This window comes from Oncorhynchus masou, chromosome 25 (genome assembly GCF_036934945.1).
Source record: "Oncorhynchus masou masou isolate Uvic2021 chromosome 25, UVic_Omas_1.1, whole genome shotgun sequence".
Taxonomy (NCBI): domain Eukaryota; kingdom Metazoa; phylum Chordata; class Actinopteri; order Salmoniformes; family Salmonidae; genus Oncorhynchus; species Oncorhynchus masou.
Window position 1 is genome coordinate 43103730 of NC_088236.1, and position 20139 is coordinate 43123868.

The following is a 20139-nucleotide window of genomic DNA, read 5'->3' on the forward strand; positions in this document are numbered from 1 at the left end:
TTACCCTTATATGAGAAAATGTTGGATTATTTCCCAACGTGATTCTAACTAGTTTGTGTGTGGCTCGAGATAGAAGGGGAACAATATAAGAAAAAACCTGTATTACAAGGTAATCATAATGTCCTGTTCCTTGTTATATAATGGTAGGGACACAATAATACTTACTGTAATTTGACAAATGTTTTTCTGAGAAATGTGTTTAAGGTTAAAAATCAATTGGAGGATGCCAAAACCACAGTCTCGAAAATAGCTTACGTGTTCACTATAGTAATTATTGTAGTGTTTTTGCAGATTGTATACACAAAAAAATACAAATGCAACAAGTATGGTGTTGGTCCCATGTTTCATGATCTAAATTAAAAGATCCCATACATTTGTCATACGCACAAAAAAAAGCATATTTCTCAAAAATGTTGTGCGCAAATTTCTTTACCTCCCTGTTAGAGAGCATTTCTCCTTTGCCAAGATAATCCTGATCGACTATGAAAAGCCAACTGACATTTACTCCTGAGGTGCTGACCTGTTGCACCCTCGACAACCACTGCGGTTATTATTATTTGACTCTGCTGGTCATCTATGAACATTTGAACATCTTGACCATATTCTGTTATAATCTCCACCCGGCACAGCCAGAAGAGGACTGGCCACCCCTCATAGCCTGGTTCATCTCTAGGTTTCTTCCTAAATTCTGGCCTTTCAAAGGAGTTTTCCTAGCCACCGTGATTCTACACCTGCATTGCTTGCTGTTTGGGGTTTTAGGCTGGGTTTCTGTACAGCACTTTGTGACATCAGCTGATGTAAGAAGGGCTTTATAAATACATTTTATTTGATATGATTTGATTTGATCCATCCACCTTACAGGTGTGGCATATCAGGAAGCTGACTAAACGGATCATTCCACAGATGCACGTTGTGCTCGGGACAAAAAAAGGCCACTCTTTAATGTGCAACCCAACACAATACCACGGATGTTTCAGGTCTTGAGGGAGCATGAGATTGGCATGCTGACTGCAAGCATGTCCACCAGAGCTGTTGCAAGATAATTGAATGTTAATTTCTCTACCATAAGCCGCCTCCAACGTCATGTTAGAGAATTTGGCAGTACATCCTACCAGCCTCACAAACGCAGACCATGTGTAACCACACAAGCCCAGGACCTCAACATCCGGCTTCATCACCTGTGGGATCATCTGAGACCAGCCACCCGGACAGCTGATGAAACTGTGGGGTTTGCACAACCAAATCATTTCTGCACAAACTGTCAGAGACCATCTCAGGGAAGCTGATCTGTGTGCTTGTCGTCCTCACCAGGGTCTTGACCTGACTGCAGTTTGTTATCGTAACCGACTTCAGTGGGCAAATGATCACCTTCGATCGCCACTGGCATGCTGGAGAAGTGTGCTCTTCACGGATGAATCCCTGTTTTAACTGTACCAGGCAGGTGGCAAACAGAGTGTATGGTGTTGTATAGGCAAGCGGTTTGCTGCTGTCAACTTTGTGACACCCCATGGTGGCAGTGGGATTATGGTATGTGCAGGCATAAACTATGGACATAAACTATGGACAACAAACAGACTTGCATTTTATCGATTGCAATTTAAATGCACAGAGAGACTGTGATGTGATTCTGAGGCCCATTGTCGTGCCATTCATCTGCCGCCATCACCTCATCTTTCAGCATGATAATGCATAGCCCCATGTCTCAACAATCTGTACACAATTTCAAGAAGCTGAACATTTCCCAGTTCTTCCATGGACTGCATACTCATCAGACATGTTTTGGTTTGCTCTGGATTGATGTGTACAACAGAGTGTTCCAGTTCCAGCCACTATCCACTATTCACACGGCCATTGAAGAGGAGTGGGACAACATTCCACAGGCCACAGTCAATGACCTGATAAACTCCATGCAACGGAGATGTGCTGCGCTGCATGAGGCAAATGATGGTCACACTAAGTACTGACTGGTTTTCTTACCCACGTCCCTACTTTATTTGAAAGGTATCTGTATTCAAGGACATGTGAAATCCATTGATTAGGGCCTAATGCATTTATTTAAATTGAATGATTTCCTCATATTAACTGTAACTCAGTAACATTTTTGAAATTGTTGCATATATATTTTTGATTTAAAAAAAATGTAGTGTTTTAGCAGACTGTATTCTTAGTATTTCTAAGGTTTTATACAATATACTAAAACATTCTATAGTGTTGGATTCTAGCTTGAAATACTAGCTATACTAGAAGTTAATGATTTCATGTAAGGGTTGGACCCTTTTTTTTCAATTTCCACCTAAAATGACGTACCGAAATCTAACTGCCTGTAGCTCAGGATCTGAAGCAAGGATATGCATATTATTGATACCATGTGAAAGGAAACACTTTGAAGTTTGTGGAAATGTGAAATGAATATAGGAGAATATAACACATTAGATCTGGTAAAAGAAAATACAAACAAAAACACATCTGTTTTCTTTTTTTTCATCCTTGAAATGCAAGAGAAAGGTAATACATTGAGAAATTATTCATTTAGATGTTGTCCACAAGATTGCAGCAGTATGTGTGCAAAGTTGATCCGACTGATCCAGGGAAGAATTACATCAATATTTTGCATCAAGTCTGCCAGGAGTTTGCCCTAATGTGCCAAATTGGTAAATCTATACATTTTGAAGAACATAACTATAGAGAACATACAAAAATCCTGGACCATTAGCTTCCCTACAGAAAATACACTAACCTTCACACATCTAGATAGCCGGGCTGGGTGGGTGTGGAAGCAGAGACAGCAGTGGGGTCAAACTGTAGAACCGAGTCCCACATTTGAATATAAAAATATATTTAAAAACAAACAAAACTACACTCCATTTTATCTCTGGGACCCTCAGGGTGACAAATCAGAGCAATATTAGTGAATGTAAGTACATTATTTACCTTCGGAGGTGAACGTATCAAACCAGTTGCAGTGATAAAGGTGTTTTGTTGTTGTGCACCATCCTCAAACAGTAGCATGGTATTTTCTTGCTGTAATAGCTACTGTACACAAGTTAGATTAACAAGAAGTTCAGCATTCTGCCCATATAAGATGTCTGTGTCCTAGAAAGTGGGGTGTTATCAACATCATTCTAGTCACATGTTTGCACATTGAGCAACAACTGTCGCGCTTTAGGGACACCGATCCCGTAGAGGATAAGGAATGCATTTGGTGGGGTCAATTGAGTGTGGCTAAGAACTATGCGTCTGGAAAGTTACTAAGTGAGGGAAAATGCATTAATTTGGTTGCGGTCACTGATAAGGTTGGATAGCTGTGGATTAGTGAGGAATTTGGGCCGAGGTCATGTCAGGTCAGAGCAGTTTTATTACACACACCACCTAGGTTCCTGCCTATCAACATATATGTATGGGCTGTCTTGATGTACAAGGAGGAGACTCTGCCTAATAGGAGGGTATAAATACTTGCTGGTGGAAACATGTCTTTGCGTTTCAGCTGTTTGACCCAGTGGGTGAATAAACATGGTTTGAGCTTTGACTAGTTGTCCGTTAGTTTTTCACCTTCTTTGTCAGAACCAATAGTAAATACTACACATGCTTGAGGGATACTACAGTGTGTGGTATAGTATTCTACAGTATACTACAGTAGGATGTTTCTCCACCTGACAGCATTATCTTTCATATTACTGCAACACACATCCTCCACCAACTCTGCTGATGTCCTGCAACAAAGAGAAGGAGGAAGTGAAAACGATTCCAAACAATTCCAACAGGTGTTGGAATTAAACTAGATGAGTAGGGTGTGACCTCACATGAAAGAGCAATAAATTGTTCCTCGCTATTAGCAAGTGTGTAACTGGTTATAAGTATCTTCAATGAAATCGTTGAAACTACAACTTTCCGAAATACTGCTGCGCGTAAAAAGCCTTACAGCAACTCCTCTGATCGTTCCCTGCGCCTGCGATTACAAACAAGGAATTGTGGTCCAACCCAAAACCATTACATACTGGCTTTTACCTCAGCTCATTGGTTATCTACCTAGCTAGATATCAAGAAGATCAGTGGTCATTGGGCAGAAATATAGTCAATCAATGAAGCTTCGCTAAAATTATTGGTGCGTAAGGTAGGCATTTATCGTTGTCTTCAAATCAGCTCACATCGGTCAATACTCCCCGCAAATAAAACAATGACATTTGGCTGTGTTGCAAACATCCAGAGGAATGCACTGAAACTCACCATGACTAGATAAACGATTGTTTACAGGGGGGAATCACGTCGAATGCTCTGTAAAAAATTGATAGAGATGGAATTCATGGCACAAACGGTTTACAAAATGTTTATATTTAGGCTATAAAAATGGATTTTATCAAAGAAAACGGCACTTCATTTGATCACTGGGACCCTCAGGAAGAGAAATAAGAGCAAGATATCAGAATGTAAGTCATAATTTTACCTTCAGATGTGAATGTGTAAAAACTGTCATGGCGGAAAATGTTTCTGTTGTTGATTCTCAAACAAAAGCATGGGATTTGTTCTCTGTAATAGCTATGTTAAATTGGAAAACGTAGTTTGATTACCCAGATTCTAATCTTTTGAAGGGTGTAAGACACTTGCATTTTCAAGAATGTTTAATGTTACGAAGTTGTATTTTTAGTTGTCACTCTGAAATTTCCCCTGATGTTGGTCCCTGTACGGGGATCGCAGCCATAACAGGTAGTACACTCCACAGAGCTGGGCTTTACGGAAGAGTGGCCAGAAAAAAAGCCATTGCTTAAATTATAAAATAAGCAAACATGTTTGATGTTCGCCAAAAGGCAAGTGGGAGACTCCACAAGCATATGGAAAAGGTACTCTGGTCAGATGAGACTAAAATTTAGCTTTTTGGCCATCAAGGAAAACGCTATGTTGGGTGCAAACCCAACACCTCTCATCATCCCAAGAACAACATCCCCACAATGAAGCATAGTGGTGGCAGCATCATTTTGTGGGTATGTTTTTCATCGGCTCCGACTGGGAAACTGGTCAGAATTGAAGGAATGATGGATGGCGCCAAATGCAGGAAAATTCTTGAGGGAAACCTGTTTCAGTCTTCCATAGATTTGAGACTGGGACGGAGGTTCATCTTCCAGTTGGACAATGACCCTAATGATACTGCTAAAGCAACACTTGAGTGGTTTAAGGGGAAACATTTAAATGTCTTGGAATGGCCTAGTCAAAGCCCAGACCTCAATCCAATTGAGAATCTGTGGTATGACTTAAAGATTGCTGTACACCAGAGGACCCCATCCAACTAGAAGGAGCAAGAGCACAGACTTGCCTTGAAGAATGGGCAAAAATCCCAGTGGCTAGATGTGCCAAGCTTATAGAAGAATACCCCAAGAGACTTGCATCTGTAATAGCTGCTAAAGGTGGCTCTACAAGTATTGACTTTGGGGGGGGGGGTGAATAGTTATGCATGCTCAAGTTTTCAGTTTTTTGTCTGATTTCTTGCTTGTTTCACAATAAAACAGATGTTGCATCTCAAAGAGGTAGGCATGTTAATCAAATGATACAAATCAGTTGGAGGTTGGACAGTTGGACAGTCAACGCTGCTCACTGGATTTTAAACTGGAATCCGGACCTGTGTGGATTTCCGTGCTGTGAACAAGGCTGTTGTCCCGGATAAGTATCCCTTGCCTACAGCTGAGGAGCTGGCCGCACAATTCCACGGCTCCGGGTTCTTCACGAAGCTCGACCTGCGTCAACGCCTACTCCCCATCAGGAGATTTGGCATGGGTCCTCAGATGGTGAAAAGTTATATAGCTGCACCATCGAGAGCAGCCTGACTGGTTGCATCACCGCCTGGTGTGGCAACTGCTCGGCCTCCGACCGCAAGGCACTACAGAGGGTAGTGTGTACGGCCCAGTACATCACTGAGGCAAAGCTTCCTGCCATCCAGGACCTCTATACCAGGCGGTGTCAGAGGAAAGCCCTAAAAATTGCCAAAGACACCAGCCACCCTAGTCATAGACTGTTCTTATTTCTACCGCATGGCAAGTGGTACCGGAGCGCCAAGTCTAAGTCCAAAAGGTCAAGGTCTTGTGTCACACCCTGATCTGTTTCACCTTTCTTTGTGCTTGTCTCCACCGCCCTCCAGGTGTCGCCCATCTTCCCCATTTCCCCAGTGTACTTATACCTGTGTTCTCTATTTGTCCAGTTCGTTTTGTTTCGTCAAGCCTACCATAGTTTTTCTCTCTCTAGTTCCTTTTTTCTAGCTTTCCTGGTTTTTGACAATTCTGCCTGCCTTGACCCTGAGCCTGCCTATCGTTCTGTACTTTGTTGTACCACCCTGGATTACTGACCTCTGGCTGTCCTGACCCTGAGCCTGTCTGCTGTTCTGTATCTTTCGGGCTCTGCTCTGACCTACTGACCTCTGCCTGCCCTTGATCTGTTGCTTGCCTGCCCCCATGTTTTTGTAATACACTTTTGTTACTTCGAAACTGTCTGCATCTGGGACTTCTCCTGAGCCTTAACACTTGTAAGGAAGCATTTCACTGTAAGGACTGCACCTGTTGTTTTTCGGTGCATGTGAAAACAACAATTTGATTTGATTGTCTTCAGGTGCCCCTCCACCCAACCAGCAGAGACCTCAAGGCCTTTGTCACACATGCTGCACATGCATGCCTTTCGAACTTAGCTACGCCCCCAGCTGCTTCCAGAAGGTGATGAACACCATCCTCTCTGAAATACCCGGGTGGCAGTCTATCTGGACAACATCATGGTTCACAGCCCTGACCTCAACATCCATATTCAGTGCTCTACCTTGGAACAACCTGACCCTGAACAGCGAAAAGTGCACCTTTGCAGCTCCAGCCGTCAAGTTTGTGGGGTGCCACCTGTCAGCCAAAAGCATTGCCCCACTTATGTTGAACATTGAAGTCATCCACCCCATCCCGGAAACTACCTCAGCCTCTTAGGTGGCCTCATTCGTGGGCATGGCAGCCTATTACCTCCGGTTTCTGCCCCAATACTCCCAGACCACAGCACCCCTTCACCAGCTCCTCAAGAAGGACGAGCTATGGGCTTGGACTGCGGCCTGCTCAGACTCCATCTGCTCACTGAAGAGCCAGCTCACCACAGCTCCAGTCTTGGCTCACTTTGAACCTGTCTGCCCCACCATTGTCACCTGGGATGCCTCAGCTGAAGCACTAGGAGCTGTCCTCTCACAGCTGCAGAATGGCATTGAGAGGCCGTGCCCCACTGAGCAACCGCACTCTGTGGGCGAACGAGAAGCACAGGCCTGTGTCTGGGCGTGCGAAAGGTGGCACTTCTACCTGTACTGCCAGCTGTTCACGCTCCGAACCGACCACCAGTCCCTCACAATGCTACCTACTGTCATAACCCAAGCCCCAGCCTCAACCCATCCAACTGGACATCTGTGGCGAGATCCATGGGCACGCAATCCCTCAACATTAGCACTTCCTGGTGGTGATGTATGACCACTCTAGGTGGCCTCATTCGTGGGCATGGCAGCCTATTACCTCCGGTTTCTGCCCCAATACTCCCAGACCACAGCACCCCTTCGCCAGCTCCTCAAGAAGGACGAGCTATGGGCTTGGACTGCGGCCTGCTCAGACTCCATCTGCTCACTGAAGAGCCAGCTCACCACAGCTCCAGTCTTGGCTCACTTTGAACCTGTCTGCCCCACCATTGTCACCTGGGATGCCTCAGCTGAAGCACTAGGAGCTGTCCTCTCACAGCTGCAGAATGGCATTGAGAGGCCGTGCCCCACTGAGCAACCGCACTCTGTGGGCGAACGAGAAGCACAGGCCTGTGTCTGGGCGTGCGAAAGGTGGCACTTCTACCTGTACTGCCAGCTGTTCACGCTCCGAACCGACCACCAGTCCCTCACAATGCTACCTACTGTCATAACCCAAGCCCCAGCCTCAACCCATCCAACTGGACATCTGTGGCGAGATCCATGGGCACGCAATCCCTCAACATTAGCACTTCCTGGTGGTGATGTATGACCACTCTAAGTGTCCAGAAGTGGTTCCTGTCGGAACTGTCACAGCATGGGCCATCAGGGTTATCCTAGACAGCCTGTTCATAATGTGGCCCCAGCTAACCTCTTTTGAGTTCTCCTCTTATCTCAGCTACAAGGGAATCAAACACATCTGCATAGCCTACTACAACTCACAATCTAAATGAGGGTGGAATGCTTCAACCAAACACTGAAGAACGGCATCAGAGCGCACCTGGTCCAGGGGTGCACGTTCCAAACTGCCTTGAACCAAACGCTAATGCACTACAGAACAAGCAAACACAACAACACAGGTCTCCACGATATTTCTCATGATAGGTTCTGAGATGGAACTGCAACTGGACAGACTCCGAACACAGAGCGTGGAAGCACCGGCAACTAGGCGCGTCCAAGAAAATCAGGCAGTGACCAGGCACCAAAGAGCAATGAAACAGCATTTCAACAAGGGTGAAGAATTTCTCCCATTTTACAGGGTGAAGAAGCTGATCATCCAAGAGTCATAATGGGGCCGAGCCCAACGGCCTCAGCGGTGCAACAAAATGGCTTCATTCTGATCGGACCCCTTGGAGGTCAGTCGACAACTGGAGCCCACCGCCTTCATGCTGAGCAATGGATAACGCTGGCACGCAACCTTCTCAGTAAAGTCCATGCCCCTCAAGGAATTCAAATGCCCACACAACGGACATACAGGCCAGAGACACCAGCTGATGGACCTCCTCCACTACAACTACCCGAGCCCCAGCCTCTGTGGGCTCCCAAAGGGCCAGAGCCACAAGCTGTAGCGGCTGAAGAACGGCTATATCTGCTATTCAGGCTACTTAACATCCTTTCATTCTTATGTTCCATTAGGTGTCTTAGCCAACCTCCAGGTTAGTGTACTAAACTGTCTAGTTTGGAAAGTTGTTGTTTACCTCTTTCGTTTAAGGGTTCATGTTTCTTTCTTACAGGTATCATGCTCGGTTCTTGTCCTATGGACATTTTTATATATGTACCAGTCCCTGGTTTGGAAAGGGGGGGGGTGCTATGTATGGTACGATGTGCTGCATAGTGTACTGTACATTGTTACGTATGTTCACATATGACTGGGTTGTTAGAACGAGTGGCACATGTCATTAAACGTCAGAGTGATGTACAATGTGAAACCGTGCAGATGTGCGTTCTTCTACAGCTAAGCTAGATATAACAGGAGGCCTGTACTGTATCATCTGACTGGGGGCTCTTCTCTGGTGCTATCAGATGGAGGCGTCCCAGTGATCAGTCTCCTAGCCCCTCGCAGTGCAGTGCACGGCCCAGACACAGCACTGATAGGACGGGACCATTAAAAACCTTTTATCAGCCCAGCACTGGTGTGATTGAAAGGCTCTGATAGCTTCTCTGTGATCCCCGCAGTCTCGGGAAAATCACTCTTTATCAGTCATCGCATCCCTCACTACAGAGAATAGAGCGAAAGAAAAAGAAAGGTCCAGCTAGGGAGAAAGAAAGACAAAGACTGCTGATCTAGGTCTTTGACTGTCACGGGGGAGACATTGTCTGCTCTCCAAAAGACAGCCCATATATGATAGGATCAGACTCCTTATCATAAAGACATTTGCAATGTCACATTTCTTTTCCAGTTAACAATGTCACAAACTACAAACACAACAGAGACGTCAACGCAGTGTCGCTGAGAGCTGGTGCCCTCTGGTTTTCTATGGCTCTACCTTGTCTTCCTTGAGCTGCAGTCATTTCAGCCAGAGGGCTATAGAGGCCAGGGCATGGTGTAGGACAGAGGCCTGGGGTACAAAGGCATGTCCTTGAATGTAGAGGCACTTGACTGGCGTGCAAAGGGCCAGCTCATTGGCGCTAAGCCTGAGTGCCCTCCTATCGGTGCAGACAGAGGAGAGCCCAACCCAGGACTCAGTAGAAGGCTTTGAAAGAACAGGTAAGGATCAAAGGAGAGAGTGTGTGTGTGTGTGTGTGTGTGTGTGTGTGTGTGTGTGTGTGTGTGTGTGTGTGTGTGTGTGTGTGTGTGTGTGTGTGTGTGTGTGTGTGTGTGTGTGTGTGTGTGTGTGTGTGTGTGTGTGTGTGTGTGTGTGTGTGTAGGGCCGACACCAGAAATAAGTGACATAATCGCTTAAACCCCCCCAAACAAACAAAAAAGATGAGTTGTGGTCTCAATTTACGGTTGAGTTAGAACAGTAGAAGTTTATAATTTGGTTGTGCATCAGGAGTTGGTGTTATTTTGTCAGTCACTGACAGTTACTCAATTAGCCATGACAGCTAACAATTCTTAGATTGATAAATTAGTCTAGTCAGTTATCTAAACTTGTAGTCATCATGGCCGAAGACTAACCGGGCACACAGGGCACGTTCCCAGGGGCCCTAACCTCCAGTGGGTTCCCATAGATTTTTTTTGTCACCCTCACTCAGATATCATTAACAGGGCAGAAGTCATGACAAAATGTGTAGAATTGAAGGGAATTAGCTTTAAAACTGCAATAATGGCAAAATGTGTAAAAATGCAGGAAATGTTGCCTGCTCGGTGGTAGAGCCCTGTATTGGCATGAATTTTACCCCCTAACCATGCTCACAAAGTTAAGGCCCTACCCTATTCAGGCCCGATTGCTTCTGCCAAATTTAGGGCCCAGCCCTGCCTATATCCATTAGCTTCTCCTTTCGGTCTGTCACTTGCTCCCTCCGAGTGACAGAGAGTCAAATCTCACTTAGGGCCCACAAAAGGCTAGAGCTGGCCCTGTGTGCGCGGGTGTGTGTATGTGTCTTTGTCTCTGAATCAAATAGGCTTCGCAAAATTAGCATGGTCACTGTGGTAGAATGTTTTTATAATGCGATTTTAAGTTAATTGAAGTCCCATCTGGTAGCCTAATTTCAGATGTGTGGATGTAAACAGGATTACTAGAGAAATTGTTCATCTTGCAAAGCATAGAAACAAACTATTACATTAATCTGACTATTAATCATATTATTACGTGTATGTAACCGTACTCAATGACTTATCGACTCACACGTTAGAGTGAGGAAATCACAGAGGACTAGATTGAGTTGGAATCTAATTTTAAGTGTAACTCATATAGGTTGTCAATCTGAGATTCCCTGGAGTTTGACTCCCTAGATTTAAAGGCAAAGTTAGAGTTGCGTACGGTAGTTGAAAGTCAGTGAAAGTTTCTCTAGTCCTCTGTGCTGTTGATGGATGTAGAGCACCCGTTTGGGATTTACTTTGAAAACACTTTGCCATTGAAGGACTAATGAAGCTTGTCCATCTCCAGTATCCAGTCTGAGACCAAGGGAGCACGCACACACACAAATACACACACATCCTCTATCCATCCTCTGACTAAGACTTCACATCGCTGACATCACTTACGCAATCAAACAAAGGCAATCTTGCAGGAATGCAGTGGTGTAAAGTGCTTAAGTAAAAATATGTTAAAGTACTACTTAAGTAGTTTGTTGGGGTATTTGTACTTTACTATTTATATTTCTGTAAACTGGTACTTTACTACATTCCTAAAGAGAATAATATACTTTATACTCCATACATTTTCCCTGACACACAAAAATACTCGATTACATTTTGAATGATTTCCAGGACAGGAAAATTGTTAAATTCACGATCACATCCCTGGTCATCCCTACTGCCTCTGATCTGGCAGAATCAATAAACATAAATGCTTTGTTTGTAAATAAGTGTTGGAATAAAATTTCAAAAACTAAAATGATGTTGTCTGGTTTGGTGAATATAAGGAATTTGAAACGATTTATACTTTTACATTTACTTTTCATACTTGAGTATATTTAAGACTTTAACTCAAGTAGTATTTTACTGGGTGACTTTCATTTTTACTTGAATCACTTTCTATTAAAGTATCTTTCCTTTTACTCAAGTATGACATTTGGGTACTTTTCCCACCACTGCAGGAATGACAACAACATCCCAGAGGTCTGTCTGCGTACACTGACAGTAAGGGTCGATGGGTTTGTGTCAGAGTTTGCAATGCCTTTATCCAGTATAGCCTGGGGATGGTTTGTTTGAACAGCAAAATCTACGGAGGATTCAACGTCAGGCTGTGTTGCAGTTTAACAGCGCAACTAATAAGCCCAGGTCCCAGAGTCACCCCAGCCAAGGTACCAATTCCACGGAACACTAGATTTCTATTAATTAAATCATAATTGGGTTTTATATATTTATTTGCCTGAGACATTGGCAGAAAGAGGAGAAAGATTAGGCAGAGATTTGCATGTAAAATGTACGAGCTTCATTAGGCTACCTTGGCAAAGACGGAAACGTTGGGCTGCCTGCGGGGCACACAGATGGCTCTGTATGTTTGCTAATTTGCTCCTCTTTCAAGGTCATTAGTTCTTTTTGGTGAACTTTCAAAAGTTTGTTTGAGGTGGGTGGGTTTTCAATGTGTGCTGTGTGACAAAAAAAATTGTTACCATGTGGATGCACATGGATATATTGGTTGGATAGATATCATTTACTGTCAAAGAGTGGGTTGAGTCAACATAGGTTGTGTCTAAAAAGGTCTATCAAGTGAGATCCTGGTCAAATTAAAAGTTACAAAAGTAGCAAAGAAAGCAACAACGGCCAGACTATGAACAAACACATCAATTATCCCATTAAACAAAGAGACAAGGGCAAGTGAAATACTATGTCCTCAGAGAGAAAAGAACATGCATCATCTTCCACCTTGTTTTATCATATCTGCCCCATGAAGGTGTAGTGGTTTCACACAGACAGCATATATGTTGTTCCCTCCACAACAGGAATAAATACAGACACATTGTACTGCCTGCTGGAAGTAATCTAATCAGCATCCACTCGGCTGTTTAGATTACCTCATTACTCAATGGTGGTCTGGGAAGCTGAATCAAGGTTTTTAAAGTGCAATTTTCACAATTTTCTCTTCCCTCTTTAGACAGGACTGTTTGGTTTTCTTTTGGCAGGAAATTAGTTTTGACATAATGTATTTTTGCCCAGGCAGCATTACATAAACTCTGACAAGGCTGGCACGATGTGTGTGGTGCTGCTAGCTTTGTTTACCTAAAGAGTCACCGCTTTTCTGTCACTCAAAATGGGTGTAAATAATTTAGATAAATTCGGCTGTTTCTCTAATATTTCATGCAGGCATAATGTTAATCTCCTACTGAGCACTTGTCTTGATGGATGTCTGTATTCTTCTGTTTCTGTGTTTGAATGCATGACTGGTGTCAATTATTTTGTGAATAATATTTTTTAAATCATTATTCTAAAATGGTGTCATATAAAGGTTTATTTTTAGAGGTTATACACTGTATTTGCTGCACATCATACATTGCATTACATTCAAATGTAATGTCTTTACATTTACAAGTCAAATCAGATGAATTAACTTCTAATCATCAGTGTAGAACGGATAATTCTTATCAAAAAAACATATTGCAAAAAATAAGCTTTGTAAAATTTACCATACGGCTGTGAAGCACAAAATGTGTGCCATCTTTGTCTTTGACTGAATCCTTGGATCATCATTAAAAGTGGAACTGACAGTGTTTTAGCAACATTCAATCGTATCAAAATCTGGTCATATACAGTACCAGTCAAAAGTTTGGACACACCCACTCATTCAAGGATTTTTTCTTTATTTTTCACAATTTTCTACATTGTATAGTAATAGTGAATACATCAAATTCTATGAAATAACACACATGGAATCTTTTAATATCCAAAACAAATAAAAATATATTTAATATTCTTCAAAGTATCCACCCATTTCCTTGATAACAGCTTTGCACACTATTGGAATTCAACAACAAGCTTCATGAGGAATCCTTTTCCAACAGTCTTGAAGGAGTTCCCTCATATGCTGAGCACTTGTTGGCTGCTTTGCCTTCACTTTGCGGTCCAAGTCAGCCCAAACCATCTCAATTGGGTTGAGGTTGGGTGATAATGGAGGCCAGGCCATCTGATGCAGCACTCCATCCCTATGCTTCTTGGTCACATAGCCCTTACACAGCCTGCAGGTGTATTTTGAACATTTTGGCCATATTCTGTTACAATCTCCACCCGGGAGAGCCAGAAGAGGACTGGCCACCCCACATAGCCTGGTTCCTCTCTAGGTTTCTTCCTAGGTTTTGGCCTTTCTAGGGAGTTTTTCCTAGCCACCGTGCTTCTACACCTGCATTGCTTGCTGTTTGGGGTTTTAGGCTGGGTTTCTGTACAACACTTTTACGAAGGGCTTTATAAATATATTTGATTTGATTTGATTTTGGGTCATTGTCCTCTTGAAATACCAATGATCGTCCCAATAAGCGCAAACCAGATAGGATGGCGTATCGCTGTTAAGTGGGCCTTGAATTCGAAATATATCACAGACAGTGTCACCAGCATCAACACACCTGATCCTCCATGCTTCACGATGGGAATCATATATGCGGAGATCATCCATTCACTAACTCTGCGTCTCACAACAACATGGTGGTAGGAACCAAAAATCTCAGATTTGGACTCATCAGCCCAACGGACAGATTTCCACCCATCTAATGTCCATTGCTCATGTTTCTTGGCCCAAGCAAGTCTCTTCTTATTATTGGTGTCCTTTAGAAGTGGTTTCTTTGCAACACTTCAACCATGGTCTGATTCGCACAGTCTCAAATCAAATCAAATTCTATTTGTCACATACACAGACGTTAATGCGAGTGTAGCGAAATGCTTGTACTTCTAGTTTCGACAATGCAGTAATAACCAACGAGTAATCTAACCTAACAATTTCACAACAACTACCTTATACACACAAGTGTAAAGGGATGAAGAATATGTACATAAAAATATATGAATGAGTGATGGTACAGAATGGCATAGGCAAGATGCAGTAGATGGTATCGAGTACAGTATCTACATATGAGATGAGTAATGTAGGGTATGTAAACATATAAAAGTGGCATTGTTTAAAGTGGCTTTAACATCAATGTTTCCATTATTGAAAGTGGCCGGTGTTGAGTCAGTATGTTGGCAGCAGCCACTCAATGTTAGTGGTGGCTGTTTAACAGTCTGATGGCCTTGAGATAGAGGCTGTTTTTAGTCTCTCGGTCCCTGCTTTGATGCACCTGTACTGCCTCACCTTCTGGATGATAGCGGGGTGAACAGACAGTGGCTCGGGTGGTTGTTGTCTTTGATGATCTTTATGGCCTTCCTGTGACATTGGGTGGTGTAGGTGTCATGAAGGGCAGGTAGTTTGCCCCCGGTGATGCGTTGTGCAGACCTCACAACCCTCTGGAGAGCCTTACGGTTGTGGGTGGAGCAGTTGCTGTACTAGGTGGTGATACAACCCGACAGGAATCTCTCGATTGTGCATCTGTAGAAGTTTGTGAGTGCTTTTGGTGACAAGCCGCATTTCAGCCTCCTGAGGTTGAAGAGGTGCTGCTGCGCCTTCTTCACCACACTGTCTGTGTGGGTGGACCAATTCAGTTTGTCCGTGTGGGTGGACCAATTCAGTTTGTCCGTATGTCTGTTACTTATTTATTTGAGCTGTATTATGAGGTGAAGTTAACTCTAATGAACTTATCCTCTGCAGCAGAGGTAACTCTGCATCTTCCTTTCCTTTGGCGGTCCTCATGAAAGCCAGTTACATCGTAGCACTTGAGGTTTTGAGACTGCACATAGTTTTGAGACTGGACTTAAAGAAACTGTCAAAGTTCTTGAAATTTTCCACATTGGCTGACCTTCATGTCTTAAAGTAATGATGGACTGTTGTTTATCTTTGCTCATTTGAGCTCTTCTTGCCATAATATGAACTTGGTCTTTTACAAAATAGGGCTATCTTCCGTATACCACCCTACCTTGTCACAACACAACTGATTGTGTCAAATGTAATAAGAGGGAAAGAAATTCCACAAATTTACTTTTAACAAGGCACACCTGATAACTGAAATGCATTCCAAGAGACTACCTCATGAAGCTGGTTGAGAGAGTGCCAAGAGTGTACAAAGCTATCATCAAGGAAAAGGGTGGTTACTTTGACGAATCTGAAATATAAAATATATTGGTATTTGTTTTACACTTTTTTGGTTACTACATGATTTCGTATGTGTTATTTCATAGTTTTGATGTCTTCACTATTATTCTACAATGTAACATAAAAATAAAGAAAAACCTTTGAATGAGTAGGCATGTCCAAACTTTTGACTGGCACTGTACATTCCTAAGAAAAATATGACACCTTAGTTATGCGTGCACTTAGATCGTGTCAATTTCATGAATTCATAGAATGTTTGGGAATTAAATATAGTTAGGCATTTGTGAAAATGCTATAGCAATAAATAGTGAGATTGCGGCCGTGGACAATTAATAGACACTGCAGGAAATAAAACCCAATAAAAACAAATGTCTTGTCCAGGACCAGAGCCTACACAAACCGGTGCACCATAGCTAATCAGAGCTGCAGTCGTCGTATATGCAAATAAGCAATTTGTCACACGGGCCTGCCGTCATTCACTTTGAACTGGACTATGTGTTTACAGGCAGTAGCAACAGCGCAACTTAAATAAATCATTGGCATTTGCCAAAATTCACAAAATACACCTGAATGGATTTCTGCAAATACATACAGTGCCTTGCGAAAGTATTCGGCCCCCTTGAACTTTGCGACCTTTTGCCACATTTCAGGCTTCAAACATAAAGATATAAAACTATATTTTTTTGTGAAGAATCAACAACAAGTGGGACACAATCATGAAGTGGAACGACATTTATTGGATATTTCAAACTTTTTTAACAAATCAAAAACTGAAAAATTGGGCGTGCAAAATTATTCAGCCCCTTTATTTTCAGTGCAGCAAACTCTCTCCAGAAGTTCAGTGAGGATCTCTGAATGATCCAATGTTGACCTAAATGACTAATGATGATAAATACAATCCACCTGTGTGTAATCAAGTCTCCGTATAAATGCACCTGCACTGTGATAGTCTCAAGAGGTCTGTTAAAAGCACAGAGAGCATCATGAAGAACAAGGAACACACCAGGCAGGTCCGAGATACTGTTGTGAAGAAGTTTAAAGCCGGATTTGGATACAAAAAGATTTCCCAAGCTTTAAACACTGCAAATCTACCAAGACCTGGCCGTCCCTCTAAACTTTCAGCTCATACAAGGAGAAGACTGATCAGAGATGCAGCCAAGAGGCCCATGATCACTCTGGATGAAGTACAGAGATCTACAGCTGAGGTGGGAGACTCTGTCCATAGGACAACAATCAGTCGTATATTGCACAAATCTGGCCTTTATGGAAGAGTGGCAAGAAGAAAGCCATTCCTTAAAGATATCCATAAAAAGTGTTGTTTAAAGTTTGCCACAAGCCACCTGGGAGACACACCAAACATGTGGAAGAAGGTGCTCTGGTCAGATGAAACCAAAATTGAACTTTTTGGCAACAATGCAAAACGTTATGTTTGGCGTAAAAGCAACAGAGCGCATCATCCTGAACACACCATCCCCACTGTCAAACATGGTGGTGGCAGCATCATGGTTTGGGCCTGATTTTCTTCAGCAGGGACAGGGAAGATGGTTAAAATTGATGGGAAGATGGATGGAGCCAAATACAGGACCATTCTGGAAGAAAACCTGATGGAGTCTGCAAAAGACCTGAGACTGGGACGGAGATTTGTCTTCCAACAAGACAATCATCCAAAACATAAAGCAAAATCTACAATGGAATGGTTCAAAAATAAACATATCCAGGTGTTAGAATGGCCAAGTCAAAGTCCAGACCTGAATCCAATCGAGAATCTGTGGAAAGAACTGAAAACTGCTGTTTACAAATGCTCTCCATCTCTAGCTGTAGCCATCAAAAAACAATATGAGGGGGAAGAAGTCAGTCACTCACCCACTGTAACAATCATTGTAGGTGGAAGAAGGAGAGGACCAAAGTGAAGCATGGTACGTGTTCATGATCTTTTAATTACACTGAACACTAGAACAAAAATAACAAAAACGGAACAAACGAAACAGTCCTATCTGGTACAGAGAGAGAGACAGAAAACAACTACCCACAACTCAAGGGCGAAACCAGGCTGCCTCAGTATGGTTCTCAATCAGAGACAACGATTGACAGCTGCCTCTGATTGGGAACCATACCAGGCCAAACAGAGGAGGGTCTGGGTGGGCATCTGTCCGCGGTGGTGGCTCTGGTGCGGGACGTGGACCCCACTCCACCTTAGTCTGGACTCACTTAGGTGGTGCCTTTGGAGCGACGACCTTCTCCGCCGACCCCAGACTGGGGACCTTTTCAGCAGGGCCCCAAATAGACTGGAGACTCTGGCAGCGCCAAAGTGAAGGGCAACTCTGGCAGCGCCGGAGTGACGGGCGACTCTGGCAGCGCCGGAGTGACGGGCGACTCTGGCAGCGCCGACAGTGACTGGCGACTCTGGCAGCGCCGACAGTGACTGGCGACTCTGGAAGCGCCGGAGTGACGGGCGACTCTGGCAGCTCCTGACTGACGGGCGACTCTGGCAGCTCCTGACTGACGGGCGACTCTGGCAGCTCCTGACTGACGGGCGGCTCTGCCAGCTCCTGACTGACGGGCGGCTCTGCCAGCTCCTGACTGACGGGCGGCTCTGGCAGCTCCTGACTGACGGGCGGCTCTGGCAGCTCCAGACTGACGGGCGTCTCTGGCAGCTCCTGACTGACGGGCGTCTCTGGCAGCCCCTGACTGACAGGCTGCTCTGGCAGCACCGGACTGACGGGCGGTTCTGGAGGGTCCGGACTGGAGGGAGGATCTGGAGCGTCCGGACTGGAGGGCGGCTCTGGAGCGTCTGGATTGGAGGGCGGCTCTGGAGTGTCCGGACTTGAGGGAGGCTCTGGCAGATCCGAACTGGAGGGACACACAGGAGACTTGTTTCTTAGAACAGACACAGTACTCACCAGGCTGGAGAGATCTACTGGAGGGCTGGTCCTTGGAGGAGGCACAGGATAGACCGGTCCGTAGAGGCGCACTGGAGGTCTCGAACTAAGGGACTGAACAACCCATCCTGGCTGGATGTTGATTTTTGCCCGGCACTTGCAGGGTGCAGGCACATGACGCACTGGGCTGTGCAGACCCACGGGAGACGCAGTGCGTAGGGCTGGTGCCATATAACACGGACCGAAGAGACGCACTGGAGATCAGATGCGCTGAGCCGGCTTCATCCGTCCTGGCTCAGTGCCCACTCTAGCATGGCCGATACGAGGAGCTGCAATGTAGCGCACCGGGCTATGCTACGCCTCACCGCATAACACGGTGCCTGCCCGGTCAACCTCTCGCCACGGTAAGCACGGGGAGTTGGCTCAGGTCTCCTACCTGCCTTAGCCACACTCCCCGTGTGCCCCCTCCAAGAACTTTTTAGGGCTTCCTTGCCAGCCGTGTTCCCTCGTACCGCTGGTTCATCTCTCCTGCTGCCTCCGCTCTCCTTCCAGCCAGGATCTCCTCCCATGTGCAGGATCCCTTGCCATCCAGAATGTCCTCCCATGTCCATTCCTCCTTATAGTGCTGCTCCTCCTTACCACTCAAGGGCGAAACCAGGCTGCCTCAGTATGGTTCTCAATCAAAGCCAACGATTGACAGCTACCTAGAAATACATAGAAATACAAACATAGAACAAAACATTGAATGCCCACCCCAACTCACGCCCTGACCAACCTACATTTACATTACATTTACATTTAAGTCATTTAGCAGACGCTCTTATCCAGAGCGACTTACAAATTGGTGAATTCACCTTCTGACATCAGTGGAACAGCCACTTTACAATAGTGCATCTAAATCATTTAAGGGGGGGGGAGAAGGATTGCTTTATCCTATCCTAGATATTCCATGAAGAGGTGGGGTTTCAGGTGTCTCCGGAAGGTGGTGATTGACTCCGCTGTCCTGGCGTCGTGAGGGAGTTTGTTCCACCATTGGGGGGCCAGAGCAGCGAACAGTTTTGACTGGGCTGAGCGGGAACTGTACTTCCTCAGTGGTAGGGAGGCGAGCAGGCCAGAGGTGGATGAACGCAGTGCCCTTGTTTGGGTGTAGGGCCTGATCAGAGCCTGGAGGTACTGCGGTGCCGTTCCCCTCACAGCTCCGTAGGCAAGCACCATGGTCTTGTAGCGGATGCGAGCTTCAACTGGAAGCCAGTGGAGA

The 20139-nt window shown here is 44.6% G+C and overlaps 1 protein-coding gene across 1 annotated transcript; it reads right to left on the bottom strand.

Annotated features, from left to right (window-relative positions):
- Positions 1-18267: 18267 nt before the first annotated feature.
- LOC135513655 (uncharacterized) lies at positions 18268-19492 on the bottom strand. The gene is made up of 3 exons (XM_064936515.1): positions 19318-19492; positions 18588-19102; positions 18268-18405 (listed from the first exon to the last, which is right to left on the bottom strand). The coding sequence occupies exons 1-3, from the start codon at positions 19490-19492 to the stop codon at positions 18268-18270; spliced, it is 828 nt and encodes a 275-aa protein (XP_064792587.1).
- Positions 19493-20139: the final 647 nt, after the last annotated feature.